The sequence below is a fragment of the Balaenoptera ricei genome, chromosome 10 (assembly GCF_028023285.1).
Source record: "Balaenoptera ricei isolate mBalRic1 chromosome 10, mBalRic1.hap2, whole genome shotgun sequence".
In the NCBI taxonomy this organism is placed as follows: Eukaryota; Metazoa; Chordata; class Mammalia; order Artiodactyla; family Balaenopteridae; genus Balaenoptera; species Balaenoptera ricei.
In genome coordinates this window covers 80,239,402-80,255,460 of record NC_082648.1, presented here as the reverse complement: position 1 = coordinate 80,255,460, position 16,059 = coordinate 80,239,402, and the positions used below count along the sequence as shown (strand labels likewise).

Below are 16,059 nucleotides of genomic sequence, written 5' to 3'. Positions count from 1 at the left end.
CATCTCAATAGATGCAGAAAAAGCTTTCGACAAAATTCATCACTGATTTATGATAAAAACCCTCCAGAAAGTAGGCATGAGGGAACTTACCTCAACATAATAAAGGCCATATATAACAAACCCACAGCCAACATCATTCTCAGTGGTGAAAAACTGAAATGATTTCCACTAAGATCAGGAACAAGACAAGGTTGCCCACTCTCACCACCATTATTCAACATAGTTTTGGAAGTTTCAGCCACAACAATCAAAGACAGAAAACAAATAAATGGAATCCAAATCGGAAAAGAAGAAGTAAAACTGTCACGGTTTGCAGATGACATGATATTATACATAGAGAATCCTAAAGATGCTACCAGAGAACTACTAGAGCTAATCAATGAATTTGGTAAAGTTGCAGGATACAAAATTAATGGACAGAAATCATTTGCATTCCTATACACTAATGATGAAAAATCTGAAAGAGAAATTAAGGAAACACTCCCATTTACCATTGTAACAAAAAGAATAAAATACCTAGGAATAAACCTACCTAAGGAGACAAAAGACTTGTATGCAGAAAACTATAAGACACTGATGAAAGAAATTAAAGATGATACCAACAGATGGGGAGATATACCATGTTCTTGGATTGGAAGAATCAATATTGTGAAAATGACTGTATTACCGAAAGCAATCTACAGATTCAATGCAATCCCTATCAAACTACCAATGGCATTTTTCAGAGAAGTAGAACCAAAAGTTTCACAATTTGTATGGAAACACAAAAGACCCCGAATAGCCAAAGCAATCTTGAGAAAGAAAAACGGAGCTGGAGGAATCAGGCTTCCTGACTTCAGACTATACTAGAAAGCTACAGTTATCAAGACAGTATGGTACTGGCACAAAAACAGAAATATAGATCAATGGAACAGAATAGAAAGCCCAGAGATAAACCCACACACCTATGGTCAACTAATCTATGACAAAGGAGGCAAGAATATACAATGGAGAAAAGACAGCGTCTTCAATAAGTGGTGCTGGGAAAACTGGACAACTACATGTAAAAGAATGAAATTAGAACACTCCCTAACACCATACACAAAAATAAACTCAAAATGGATTAGAGACCTAAATATAAGGCCAGACAGTATAAAACTCTTAGAGGAAAACATAGGCAGAGCATTCTATGACATAAATGACAGCAAGATTTTTTTGACCCACCTCCTAGAGAGATGGAAATAAAAAGAAAAATAAACAAATGGGACCTAATGAAACTTAAACGCTTTTGCACAGCAAAGGAAACCATAAACAAGACAAAAAGACAACCCTCAAAATGGGAGAAAACATTTGCAAACGAATCAACGGACAAAGGATTAATCTCCAAAATATACAAGCAGCTCATGCAGCTCAATATCAATAAAACAAACAACCCAATCCAAAAATGGGCAGAACACCTAAATACACATTTCTCTAAAGAAGATATACAGATTGCCAACAAACACATGAAAGGTTGCTCAACATCACTAATCATTAGCAAAATGCAAATCAAAACTACAATGAGGTATCACCACACACAGGTCAGAATGGCCATCATCAAAAAATCTAGAAACAGTAAATGCTGGAGAGGGTGTGGAGAAAAGGGAACCCTCTTGCACTCTTTGTGGGAATATAAATTGATGCAGCCACTATTGAGAACAGTATGGAGGTTCCTCAAAAAACTAAAAATAGAACTACCGTACGAGCCAGCAATCCCACTACTGTGCATATACCCTTTGAAAACCATAATTCAAAATGAGTCATGTACCACAGTGTTCACTGCAGCTGTATTTACAATAGCCAGGACATGGAAGCAATCTAAGTGTCCATTGACAGATGAATGGATAAAGGAGATGTGGCACATATATACAATGGAATATTACCCAGCCATAAAAAGAAACGAAATTGAGTTATTTGTAGTGAGGTAGATGGACCTACGGTCTGTCATACAGAGTGAAGTAAGTCAGAAGGAGAAAAACAAATACAGTATGCTAACGCATATATATGGAATCTTAAAAAAAAAAATGGTTCTGAAGAACCTAGGGGCAGGAAAGGAGTAAAGATGCAGACATAGAGAATGAACTTTAGGACATGGGGAGGGGGAAGGGTAAACTGGGACGAAGTGAGAGAGTGGCATGGACATATATACACTACCAAATGTAAAATAGATAGCTAGTGGGAAGCAGCCGCACAAAACAGGGAGATCAGCTCAGTGCTTTGTGACCACCTAGAGGGGTGGGATAGGGAGGGTGGGAGGGAGATGCAAGAGGGAGGGGATATGGGGATATAGGTACACATATAGCTGATTCACTTATTATACAGCAGATACTAACACAACAATGTAAAGCAGTTATATTCCAATAAAGATGTTTAAAATAATTTATTGTTTATTTAATTCTTTGACTTCTTTCATCAAAGTTTTATCATTTTCCTCAGGGAAATCTTATACGTATTTTGTTAGATTTATACCTGTTTCATTTTTGGGGGGTTTTAATGTAAATGGTATTGTTTTAAGTTTCAAATTCCATTTGTTTAATGCTGTTGGAAGAAAGTGACTTTTGTATATTAATCTTCTATCCTGCAATTGTGTTGTAATTGCTTATTAGTTTGGGGAATTGCCTTTTTTAAAAAAATAAATTTATTTGTTTTATTTATTTATTTTTGGCTGCTTTGGGTCTTCGTTGCTGCGCGTGGGCTTTCTCTAGTTGCAGTGAGCGGGGGCTACTCTTTGTTGTGGTGCGCGGGCTTCTCATTGCGGTGGCTTCTCTTGTTGCAGAGCACAGCCTCTAGGTGTGTGGGCTTCAGTAGTTCTGGCATGCGGGCTCTAGAGCGCAGGCTCAGTAGTTGTGGCGCATGGGCTTAGTTGCTCCGCGGCATGTAGGATCTTCCTGGACCAGGGCTCGAACCCATGTCCCCTGCATTGGCAGGTGGATTCTTAACCACTGTGCCACCACAGAAGCCCCTAGGGGAATTGTTTTTTTAATTGATTCTTTTGGCTCTCCTTCGTGGACGATCATGTCGTCTGCAAACAAAGATAGTTTTATTTCTTCCTTTTCTTTTTGTATGCCTTTTACTTTTCTTACTGTGTTAGCTGAGTGCCATCCAGTACAGTTTTGAAAAGGAGTGGTGAGAAGGGACAGCCTTGCTTGTTCTTGTTCTTACTGGGAAAGCTATTTTTCTTACCATTAAGTATGCCTTTCTTTCTGCATTGTCACGTTCACATCTAAGAATTTTCGTTGTGTATGAAAAGTCCTTGACTGTTTATTTAGTGTACATCTTTAGAGATGAATTTATTTTGTTTCTCTGAAAATGTCTTTGTTTTACCATCATTCTTCAAAGTTGTAGTATTTCTGTATTTATCAAATGTTAGTTTGGCAGTTGTTTTCTTTCAGCACTCTACATTGTGTTCTGGCCTTCACTCTTGAAGTCACTTCTGTCTTTTTGTTGCTCTTATTTGCATGCACTTTGTCTCTTTCTGCCTGATTTTAAGATCTTCCCTTTATTTTTGGTTTTTAGCTGTCTTAATGTGATGTGCGTAGGTGTGGATTTCTTTTTATTTATGTGCTTTGGGATTGTAGGACTTTCTTTTTTGGTATTTATTCATTTGGCAGTGTCGGGTCTTAGTTGAGGCACGTGGGATCTTTAGTTGCAACATACAGGATCTTTTTTTTTTTTTAGTTGCGGCATGCAGGATCTTTAGTTGTGGCATGTGAACTCTTAGTTGTGGCATGTAGGATCTAGTTCCCTGACTAGGGATTGAAACTGGGCCCCCTGCATTGGGAGCATGGAGTCTTAGCCACTGGACCACCAGGGAAGTCCCTGTAGGGCTTTTTATATCTGAGAATTGATACCTTTCCTCAGTTTGGTGATGATGTCAAACTGGTTTGTTTCTTTTTTTTTTAAGATATTGCTTCTGCTCTATTCTCTCCTTTCTTTCTGGGACTCCAATTTCATGTCTGTTAAAGTGACATTTTAACTTTATTCTCTGTATTTCTTTCCTTCTTTTCTATGTTTTCCATCCTTGTTTCTCTTTCTACTTTATCTTGAACATATTCTTTTAAGCTATCTTCCAATTCCTTCCTAAACTATGTCTAATCTGGGCTGTTTTACCCACTCAGTTGAGCTCTTAATTTTGGTTATCATATTTTTCAAGTTTAGAGTTTCCATTGGTTTCTTTTAATGGTTTCTAATCCTTTCCCAGATTTCTCAACCTTCTTTTCTATTGCTTTGTACACAATTAGAATTTAAAAAATTCTTTTAGAGTCATTGTCTGCTATCTCTTTTAATAGTGAGACCCTGTGTGTCTGCCTATCGTCTGTTGTTTCTGTGGCTTTAATTCATGTTACCTTATCTTCCCATGGATTTTTACATGTGTGTATGTGTCACATATTTATTTTTTAGAGCAATTTGAGGTCTAGTCTAATATCTTTCTTCTGAAATACCCTTATTCCTAAGAGGCAGCCTTTGAAGTCTCTATCCAAAATGAAGGGTGTTCACCAGGGCTTCTCCACTCCTTGCTGATCTAATATATCTTCCTTTGAATTTAAAGACTGTCCCAGGGCATTCAATCTCCCAGCTACCTCTCTGGAATTGACAGATGCCTCTAGCGGAAGGGTGGTTCCAAGTGCCAGTCTCATCTCTCTGCATCCATATCTTCCCCCGTTCCCATCTCAGTAAATATTTATTCTTTTGTTTTCCAGTGTCTTCAAGCTGATTTTAAAAAAGTATGTATCCAGCTTTTCTTGCTGTCCTTAGTGGGAGGCTTGATCCAAATTACTTAATCCTCTATTACTGGTAATAGAAGACTGTCTTCAGATTTCTTGGTATAAGAGATAGATTATATGGTAACTGAGTTGGGGTTTTCCATTTTTAGCTAAAAATGTCCTTATATAATTAGTATAAAAAAATAGAAGTTCTTTCTTTGTAACCTTGAATATAGAATGATGGACCACTTTTGAAGGTCAGAGAAAGAATTGTTTTATGAGGCCTTTCTATCTATGACACTAGATATCTATTTGGAGGACTACCATACTATATTTTTCAAGATTATTATTGATAAGTTGATTACTACTGAATTAGAGAACTGTATATGTTATATGTGCAGAGTACTTGAAAACAGATAAACAATTCATTCTGACCTTGGTTAGATTCACACAAATTGGCAGATAGTTTTCTGTGATTCTTAACTATCCATAGAGGAGAAAATTCTGGAAAAGGCTATTGGCAAATGCAACCCAGGGGCTCATAACTTTGAGTCAAGGATTTCTTTCCAGTATCTAACTACTGTGTTTAAGCCTATTTATATTCAATCATCACAGAAATAGAGAAAAGTTAGTGATTATCGTGCATACTAGAGTCCATTTTCATTAGTATAGGGTTCACAAATGAGGAGAAAATCTGTGTGAACAAAGGTGTGATGTGCATATTTATTCAGGGGCTAGCTGGAGTAGAATATTCTTGGCAGATGGTAGGAAATGAGATTACACAAGGTAGATTGGGGCTGATTGTGTAGTGCTTTGAAAGACTGGGGTGTTTTGATTTTGTCTCATATGGGAGCTTTTAAGTGAGAATGAGAAATCAAATAACAGTTTCTGACTATTAACCTGGCAGTGTTTGGAGGGTAGACTAGAGAGAAAATATTGGAAGCAGGGCTAATAAAAAGCTCTAATAGTCTAGTTACGAGATGATACAAGCTTGACTTTTTGTGGTTAAGTAGGAATGGAGAGAATGGAATGCATTTTAAAGAAAATTTGTTGTTCATACATGGGAAGTTGAGAGAGAAAGCAGAGAAGGCTTTGAGGTTGTAAGTGTGGATGAATGGTAGCATAATACTGGTATCAATATCAGAAGCTGGAAAGTAAGGATGTTGAAGGTAGATTGAAAGCAAGGGTAATGAATTTGGTTTCAGATAATTTGAATACAGGGTGATAGAATTGTTCATTATCTGAAAAACAGTTTGTAGTTGTTAAAAAGAAAATTTAACAGTAAAATGTTGAAAGTGCAAGGTGCAAGTTTTCCTGTCAGGGAGTCCCCCCATTATTATTTCCCCAGAAGTTACCACTATTCGCTGCTTGGTGTACCACTATTTGACTCTTTTTATGTGTATGTAAACATATGTTTGTGTGTATCTGTCATTTATACTCTTCACCATGCTGTGGGGATAGATCTAACTTGTCCTTTTTAATGAATAGTATAGGTAAACCTTTATTTGTGGAAGTTTAGCTTATTTCTGATTTTTTCATTTTTTTAATTAAAAAAAAGTCACAAAGAATATTCTTATATAGTAATTACATTTGGGTACTCATCCAGCTATTGTCATAGAATAAATTCCTAGGATTGGGCCAAGGGATAAGCAGATTTATCATTTTGATACAGGTAACTTTGCAGAAAGCTTACTATAGATGTGTGTGTGTGTGTGTGTGTGTGTTTGTGTACGCATGCAAATTAACATGGTATTTTTTGTGGTATGAGGGGAAAGTATATCATGCGTTTGGGTGTGGTACCTACTGGTGATGTGTGTTGGTATATTCTAGCTTTATTATTCAAAAAATTAACATATTAAAAAGTAATGAAATTGCAAACATCATCTTGGAACAGGAGAAATCCTCCTGGTTTGGGAAAATACAAGAGGGCAGTACACATATGTTTGCATAGAAACTAGAATTGGAGATGAGGTAATGGTGGTGGTGATTGAGAAAGGGATATTCTGAAATTAGTGAAGTCTTGGAAAGTACGTCTAGTGAATATTTCAGTGCCAAGAGGGAAGGAGATAAATCATTTTAATTTTATTTTCCAGAAACTTTCAGGTCTTTGTAAATTTTATTTCTGTGAGGACTTAACTCTCATTTTAGGGTAGGGGTCAGTGAGAATGTTTACTTTACTGTCAAGTTAAATGCCAGTTTTATGATCCAGTTTATTAATTCCATGGCAAATGTATATTCTTGACAGGATTATGTTGTGGCAGCTGCTACAAACAGTGCACTCTGCATTTGCAAAGGTTGAATCCTTGTCACATTTAACCGAAGAATAAGGAGTAAGGTGTCCTTGAAGGACTTTTACCCCTCTGTTAAAATAGATAAAGCAGGAAACCAAAGCAACCTCAATTTTAGTTTAAAAGTCTTCTTATGTAACATGTAGACATCACATTAATTTATCAGAAATGATGTAGTTCAAGCAAGACTCAGTAATTCAATGGTTGGTTTGTGTAGGCTAAAGATGGTCTCTTGTAGTAAGAAAAGGTAATTCATCATCACCCATGACTAAGGGAGGTACTGTTAGGAAAAAATATATATAATAGTTTTGAGAAAGATGAATGAAGTTAAAAGGGACAGAATTGTTTTGATTAAAATTTTTGTTTTTAATTATTTACAGTAAGAACACTGTGTCATCATTTTTTACTTCTAGATACAGCAAACATTTGATTACTTTCATAATCCTGGATTGGTGCTTTTGGGGATAGCTGAGGTGGTTGACTTTGCTGTTCTTAGCACAGTGCATAATATATAGATGATCAATATTTATATGTTGACTGATTTCTTCTCTGAATCTGCAGCCTGAGTGCAGTCACCTTGTGTCAAATAAAAGATCCTTTGTAGCATTAATCACAGACATAATTACATGCTGAAGGTCATCTTTGTGAAGACTGTGATTCTCCCCAGCCACTTATCAAGTTCCAAATAGCTTTTCCCCTGGTTTCGGAGTATGGATTTCGTACCAGAATCCACTCTTGAAGTTTACCTCAGTAACTTCAGGAAACATTGGTGATTTGTGAATCTGGGACTACCTATACTGGAAGAGTCGTTACATCTAGTTAGGCTAATATTTGAAGATATGACCTTGATGGGCACAGAAACTGCATGGAAGTAAAGAAAATTTAAGGTATGATTCAACTTTATTCTTGAATTTTATTTTATGAACAACTGAAAATTGGGTTTGTTATAGAAATGATAAGGAGAATAATAAGAAGTGATAAAAAATATATAATACTGAAAGAGTTCACTGATCACTAATTAAGTGTATTTCTCTCTTCAGGTATAATTTGGCCTCCCGAGATTCTGTCTTAGCACGAAGAAAGTGAAAAATACTCTTGAAAAGAAAACTAAGACAATAAGAAAGCAAGACTTGCTTTTACATGGTTGTCAGCTCACTTACCAATATGGACACTTTTCCCACCATTTTTCCTCCTGGTGGAGACAGTGGGCTGACCAGTTCTCAATCTGAGTTCCAAAAAATGTTAATTGATGAACGGTTACGATGTGAACATCATAAAACTAATTATCAGACTCTGAAAGCTGAACATACAAGGTAAATAAATTACTTAAATTTGGAAGTGAGAGGCTTGATTAAAAATTTTTATTTTGTCTGAATGTTTGCTCTGGAACATACAGTATAATTTTGTTATTTTGCAGTATACAGTATACATTTAAAACTTTTTAAATACAAGTAAATTTTCTTTAAATCAAGTGGATTATAAATTTATAAAAGTCTTGTTTTGAAAGTAGCAAGACATATAAAATTAAATGTATCTAGGTGGCTAAATATGTTTTTTTCCCCTTCAAAGTAAAATTGCATTCAGAAATTACAGTGTTAATAATAAATGAAACTGTAAAGCAATTATATTTGTAAGTTTAATGAATATATGATATTGATCTTGCTCTGTAGTGTTGGTTGACTTCACATAAAGTAATGCGATTAGAAAGCAAAGCATACACTTAAATTCTTCTTTTTAAAAAATCAGGTTGCAGGATGAGTACATGAAGTCACAAAATGAGCTCAAGCGCCTATTAAATGAAAAGCAAACTCACCAGGAAAAATTTCAGCTGCTGCTTGAAGAGCTACGAGGGGAATTAGTAGAGAAAACTAAAGACTTAGAAGAAATGAAGCTGCAGGTAAGAAAATATATTCAAGTTAGTATAAAAGTAGTCAGATATTTAGTGGAAATAAATAATTTTGGTAAATTTGGTAAATTCTCTCTATATTCTTAATGAATATTTTGTTGTATCTCTGGGTGGTATAACTTAATCTTCTTTCATATACTCTAGAATGTTAGCTACCCTGTAGGGTTTAGCCACAAAACTGTTATTTTAGGTAAATTTGTATTATACTTCCTGTTCTGATTTAAATAATATCTCACTCTTCAGAATAATTGGAGGAAAGGCCAGTTTGTATTGATAAAAAATCACAATTTAAAAATATTTTTAAAAATAAATGTTTATTGGATTTTTTTAAGTACTGTAACTGATGCTGAGCTAAAAATGCCTGATGAGCTTCTTAAAAGACACTGTAAAACCAATATGTGTACGTAATTTATGTGCACAATGTAAGGTAAATGGAGTTTCTAAAGTAACAGATAGTTGGTACTAAAGTACTGACTAGTTTCTTTTGATATTTTTCACACTATTCATTTTCCATTTGCCTAAAAAGCAGAGCAAAGCTAAACCTCAGCACCAAACTTACTGTAAATTCAAATTAGTAGGTATTAGTAGAGATATTTTCCTGTAATCTCTGAGTAGCTCCAGCTGTGGATTTCTACTTATCTAGTGCTTGTTACAATAAGGCATTATTAATATTGGAGTCATGGGTTGATAGAGTGAAAAGCCATCTTTCAAGTCATCCAGTGTGGCATATCATCCAATTCATGTATTCTTTTGACAGCAGTGTTAAAGGAGTTTGTCGTTCAGTATCATCTCGAAATCTTCCATTGTTGGAAACACCACGACTTAAGCTTGGGTTGGAGCCTCCACCATGTTTACTGTTTCTTTCCTAGGTATACATATTTAGGACATTTAAACAAATAAAAACCTCAGAAATGTGAGTTGAAGAGGGAAATATAATTTAAACCTTTAGAATTGGTGGATTAATTTGTTTTGCAAAAATTGAGGCCTATATGAATGCAGTCTGTGAGCACTAAACCCAAGGTATTCAAAGTATTCTTTTCAGGCATTGAAGATGTAATCACTGTTTCTTGAGAGTAACATGTAGACATGCTTATTTGTAACAAGCACATGCAAAATGGCCTAAGAAGACTGGAGTGGCTATATTAATATCAGATAAAATAGACTTCAAGACAAAGAGTATCATTAAAGATAAAAAGAATGTTTTTATAACCAAAAAACAGGGTCATTTCGCCAGGAAGGTGATGACCTTCAACAAATAGTTATGTTTCTATTCCTTAGTTTTCTCATGTGAAAAAGGGCATAAAGGTTTTTATCTAACAGGGGTTTCTGTAAGGACTAATGAGATAATAACCTGTATGTTTTCAGTACGGTGTCTGGCACATAGTAGCTACTCATAAATGATGGCAATTTTTATTCTATTGGAATACAGCCTCCATGAGGGCAGGAACTTTTTTTTAGTGTGTCTCCAGTGCTCAGGATGGTGCCTAGCAAGTATTTGTTAAATGAATGACATGAATAAGTAGAATAAATGAGCGAGTCGGAATTGTTCTATTCATACATAGTATAATGTTGCACTTGTTGTCTCACAGGTATCTAGAGCCTTAGCATCTTAGAGTTGATAATCATCTAGTTCTCTTTCATATCTGTCATGAGTTGAATTGTGTCCCCAAAAGATAAGTTGAAGTTCTAACTCCCAGTACCTCAGAATGTGACCTTATTTGGAAATAGGGTTTTGCAGATGAAATTACTTAGGTTAAGATAAGGTCATACTGAAGTATGACAGGCCCTTAATCTAATATGACTGATGTCCTTAATAATAAGAAGAGAAAAGACATAGAGACAGAAACACATGGGTGGTGGTGGAGCAGAGAGAACGTCCTATGATGACAGAAGCAGAGATTGAAGTGTTGCAGCTGCCAGGGAATGCCAAGGATTGCCAGCACATCAAGACAAGCTAGGACAGGGCAAGGAAGGGTTCTTCCTACAGTTTTCAGAGGGAACACTTAGCCGACACCTTGATTTTGGACTTCTGGCCTCCAGAACTGTGAGGCAATACATTTCAAAGCAGAATTCCTGTTTGGAGCTCTTATGACACAGAGCTCTTCATTCTGTGCTTCAGTGCTTTCAGTGCTAGAGAACCTAGTGAACTTGTAAAGTGATACACTTCCATTTATGGATTGGAGTATGTTAAGCATTTTCTCTATCATATTGAAAGGAAATCATCCTCCCTGTAGCCTCCCTGTTGGTTATTGCAGTGTTCCTTGGACCTACACAAAATAACTCTGGATATTTCTTCATGTGATAACTTCCCAAATGTTTGCTGATAAATAAAATTTATCTGGTAAAGTTTCTGTTTTTCAAGATAAACATATCTGATTTCTATGTGATATTTACCTGGCAGAAATAACTGAAAGAAGCATTTATACATAAATACACATATTGAAGCAATTTAGCTATTTGCTTCAGTGGGTGTTTGCAATTTGTACAAATTGTGAGTTAAGTAAATCCAGCAAAGTAAAATCAGCAAGAAATACTTCAATGAAGGTTTTATGAAAGATGATTATTTAAAAAATACACATGTATTGTCTACCTGCAAAATGCCTTTTCTGATTTAGAATTTAATATCTCTTTGGCTTCATAGAAGAACAATATAAAAGACATTCATTTAAAGAATATTTCTGCATCACTTGTGTAGTTGTAGTGAATGGGGATAATAATAGTGCCTAGCTCATAGGATGATTGTAAAGTTGCAATGAATCAATGATAAGAAATTATTAGTATGGTGCTTTGATGTCGTAAGTGGTTAGAACAAGTTAGCTATTACATTGTTGTTATGTAACATGTTAGCAAAACCTTTTTTAAAAATATGGGAGTCATTTTATATGTTTCTGATAAAAATTAAAAAAACTTAATTTACCAAACATTTATATGCTTTCTTTGTGCCAGGTAATGAAAACTGTGTAAACCAGTATGTTTACCATTTTATTTGGCTGCTAGGAAGCTCAGAGCAAAATTTATTACTCAGTTTGTCATTAATCTTTTAAGAATCTCTGGCACAGCAATATTTGCCCCCTTAAATCAAAATATTCTTGGTCTGTTTTGTATTATTATTTTTTATTGGAGTATAATTGCTTTACAATGTTGTGTTAGTTTCTGTTGTACAATGTACTGAATCAACTCTGTGTATACATATATCCCCACCCTCTTGTACCTCCCTCCCCACCCCATCCCACCCATCTAGGTCATCACAGAGCACCAGACCGAGCTCCCTGTGCTATACAGCAGGTTCCCACTAGCTATCTGTTTTACACATGGTAGTGTATTCATGTCAAACCTTATCTCCCAATTCATCCCACCCGCCCCTTCCCCCGCTGTGTCCACACGTCTGTTCTCTACATCTGTGTTTCTTTTCCTGCCCTGCAAATAGGTTCATCTATACCATTTTTCTAGATTCTACATGTACGTGTTATATTGTTTTGTATTATTAATATGACAAATGTTGGAGTATTGAAGATTTTTTATAGATTTAATATAGGTAGTGACACATAGACGGTTGTATGACAAAGCATTCTTTTAAGTTTCTTTTCAGACAAGTAGTGGCAGTATTCCATTAGAAATCTAAGACACAGCATAATTTCCTCCTAATATGACATTGAGTTAACCCTCTAATTCTATGTCTTTGGTGTATGTCAACTTTGAGAGAGAGGGAGAGGGGAGGAAGATAGATTTTTCTATGTGTGTGCTTGTTGTTAATAAGTTTCTTATGAGATAAGCATCTCTAACCATAGATTTTTTTCTTTATCAGAGACCTCATTGACCACAAGACTCCTGTGTAGTTACCAATTGCAGTGTTGTTTTTTCCTTTGTGTAGATACATTTTTCCATCAGTATCATTTTCCTTCCATCTTATGGACTTTAACATTTCTTATAGTGCAGAAATACTGGTGAGAATTTTTTCAGCTTTTATATGTATATATAAGAAATGGTGTTTAAAGGTATTTCTGCTGAGTACTGAGTTCTAGATTGACAGTTTTTTCCCCTAACACTTTAAAGATGTTGCTCTTCTGTCTTCTCACTTATGTGTTACATAAGAAATTTGTTGTCATCTTTATCTTTGTTCTGTTTATCTAGTGTCTTTTTTTCTTGTCAGCTCTTAAGATTTTTTTCTTTATTGCTTCTTTTCAGTAATTTGATTGACCTGCCTTTGCACATTTCTTCATGTTTCTGGAGCTTGAGGTTTAATGAGCTTCTTGGGTCTGTGGGTTTATAGTTTTCATCAAATTTAGAAAAATTTTAGATATTTTATCTCAAAATATTTTTTTCTGCCTCCTATTTGATTTCCTTTGGGGACTCTGCTATTAGGCCACTGAAAGTTCCCCCATAACTCACTGATGTTCTGTTTGTTTATTTTTAAAGATTTATTTTTAAATTTATTTATTTTTGGCTGTGTTGGGTCTTAGTTGCGGCACGTGGGATCTTCGTTGAGGCACACGGGATCTTTCGTTGTGGTGCACGAGCTCTTGGTTGCAGCATGCAGGCTTCTCTCTAGTTGTGGCGTGCGGCTTTTTCTCTTCTTTAGTTGTGGCGTGCAGGCTCCAGGGCATGTGGGCTCTGTAGTTTGCGGCATGCAGGCTCTCTAGTTGAGGCGCGTGAGCTCAGTAGTTGTGGCGTGTGGGCTTAGTTGCCCCTCGGCATGTGGGATTTTAGTTCCCTGACCAGGGATCAAACCCGCATCGCCTGCATTTTAAGGCAGATTCTTTACCACTGGACCACCAGGGAAATCCCTGTTTATTTATTTTTAATCTTTTTTGTCTCTTTGTTTCATTTTGGATAGTTTCTGTTGTCATGTCTTTAAGTTCTCTGATCTTTTTTCCTGCAATGTCTAATCTGCCAGTAATTTCATAGTGCATTTTTCATCTCAGAAATTGTAGTTTTTATCCTGAAGTCCAATTTTGATTTTATTCATATTTTCCTTGACATGTTCAATCTTTACTGTAGCTTTATGTGGAATTCAGTTATAGTAACTATATTAATGTCTTTGCTAATTTTAGCATCTCTGTCACTTCTGGGTTGGTGTTGGTTGGTTGGTTTTCTTTTCCTATTTATTGTGGGTAGTATTTTCAGGCTTCTTTACATGTCTGCTAAATTAAAAAAAATTTTTTTTTAAAAATTTTATTTATTTATTTATTTACTTATTTATGGCTGTGTTGGGTCTTTGTTTCTGTGCGAGGGCTTTCTCTAGTTGAGGCAAGCGGGGGCCACTCTTCATCGCGGTGCGCGGGCCTCTATCGCGGCCTCTCTTGTTGCGGAGCACAGGCTCCAGACGCGCAGGCTCAGTAATTGTGGCTCACGGGCCTAGTTGCTCCACGGCATGTGGGATCTTCCCAGACCAGGGCTCGAACCTGTGTCCCCTGCATTGGCAGGCGGATTCTCAATCACTGCGCCACCAGGGAAGCCCCTAAAAAAATTTTTTTGTATTTAAGTTTCAAGTGTAGAGCACTATGGTTCAACATCTGTATACACTACAGAGTTATCACCACCACAAGTCTAGTTATCATCCATCACCATACAGTTGACCCCCTTCATCCATTTTGCTCACCTCCCAACCCCCTTCTTCTCTGGTAACCACTAATCTGTTCTCTGTATCTCTGAGTTTGTTTTTGTTTTATTTTGTTTGTTTGCTCATTGGTGTGTGTGTGTTTTGATTCCACGTATGAATGAAATCATATGGTATTTGTCTTTCTTTGTCTGACTTATTTCACTTAGCATCATACCCTCAAGGTCCAACCATGTTACGAATGGCAGGATTTCATTTTTTTATGGCTGAGTAGTATTCTGTTGTGTGTGTGTGTGTGTGTGTGTGTGCGCGCGCATATGTATAATGTTCTCTTTATCCATTCATCCGTCAGTGGGCACTTAGATTGTTTGCATATCTTGGCTATTGTAAATAATGCTGCAGTGGACATAGGGGTTCATATATCTTTTTGAATTAGTGTTTTCATGTTCTTTAGATAAATACCCAGAAGTGGAATTGCTGGATCATATAGTAGTTCTATTTTTAATTTTTTTAAGGAACCTCTATACTGTTTTCCATAGTTGCTGTACCAATTTACATTCTCACCAACAGTGTAACAGGGTTCTCTTTGCTCCATATACTCACCAACCCTCGTTATTCATTGTTCTTTGAAAATCGCCATTTCTGACAGGTATGAGATGATATCTCATGATTTTGATATGCATCTTCCTGATGATTAGTGATATTGATGATCTTTTCATGTGCCTGTTGGCCAGGCTTATGTCTTCTTTGGAAAAATGTCTATTCAGATTCTCTGCCCATTTTTAAGTTGGGTTGCTTGGTTTTTTCTTGTTGTTGAGTTGTAGATAGGTGATTTGCAAATAACTTCTCCCATTTAGTAAGCTGCCTTTTGTTTTGATTATGATTTCCTTTGCTGTACAGAAGCTTTTCAGTTTGATGTTTGGTTTTTGCTTTTGTTTCTCTTTCCTTTGGAGTCTGATCCACTAAAACATTGGTAAGACTAGTATCAGTAAGGTTACCACTTATGTTTTCTTCTAGGAATTTTATGGTTTCAGGTCTTGAATTCAAGTCTTTACTCCATTTTGAGTTACTTTTGTGTATGGTGTAAGATGGTGGTCTAGTTTTTTATTCATTTTTTGCATGTGGCTGTCCAGTTTTCCCAGTATCATTGACTGAAGAGACTGACTTTTTTCCCAGTATCATTTTTTTTTGAATTTTATTTATTTTTTTATACAGCAGGCTCTAATTAGTTATCCATTTTATACATATTAGTGTATATATGTCAATCCCAATCTCCCAATTCATTACACCATCACCCCCTCTCCCCGCCACCACTTTCCCCCCTTGGTGTCCATACGTTTGTTCTCTACATCTGTGTCTCAATTTCTGCCTTGCAAACCAGTTCATCTGTACCATTTTTCTAGGTTTTACATATATGCGTTAATATATGATATTTGTTTTTCTCTTTCTGACTTAATTCACTCTGTATGACAGTCTGTAGATCCATCCACGTCTGTACAAATGACCCAATGTCGTTCCTTTTTATGGCTGAGTAATATTCCATTGTACATATGTGCCACATCTACTTTATCCATTCATCTGTCGATG

At 36.0% G+C, this 16,059-nt stretch overlaps 1 protein-coding gene across 4 annotated transcripts in view; it reads left to right on the top strand.

Moving 5' to 3' along the window:
- Window positions 1-16,059, top strand: part of CEP83 (centrosomal protein 83) — a 140,861-nt gene that overhangs the window by 60,516 nt on the left and 64,286 nt on the right. For 3 of the 4 annotated variants that reach the window (XM_059934742.1, XM_059934741.1, XM_059934743.1), the window contains exons 2-4: window positions 7,571-7,896; window positions 8,050-8,322; window positions 8,756-8,906. In XM_059934742.1, the coding sequence (XP_059790725.1) occupies window positions 8,150-8,322; window positions 8,756-8,906 (324 nt within the window). In that variant the 5' untranslated portion in view covers window positions 7,571-7,896; window positions 8,050-8,149. The remainder of the gene's footprint in view (window positions 1-7,570; window positions 7,897-8,049; window positions 8,323-8,755; window positions 8,907-16,059) is intronic. The other variant, XM_059934744.1, reaches the window with a different exon arrangement.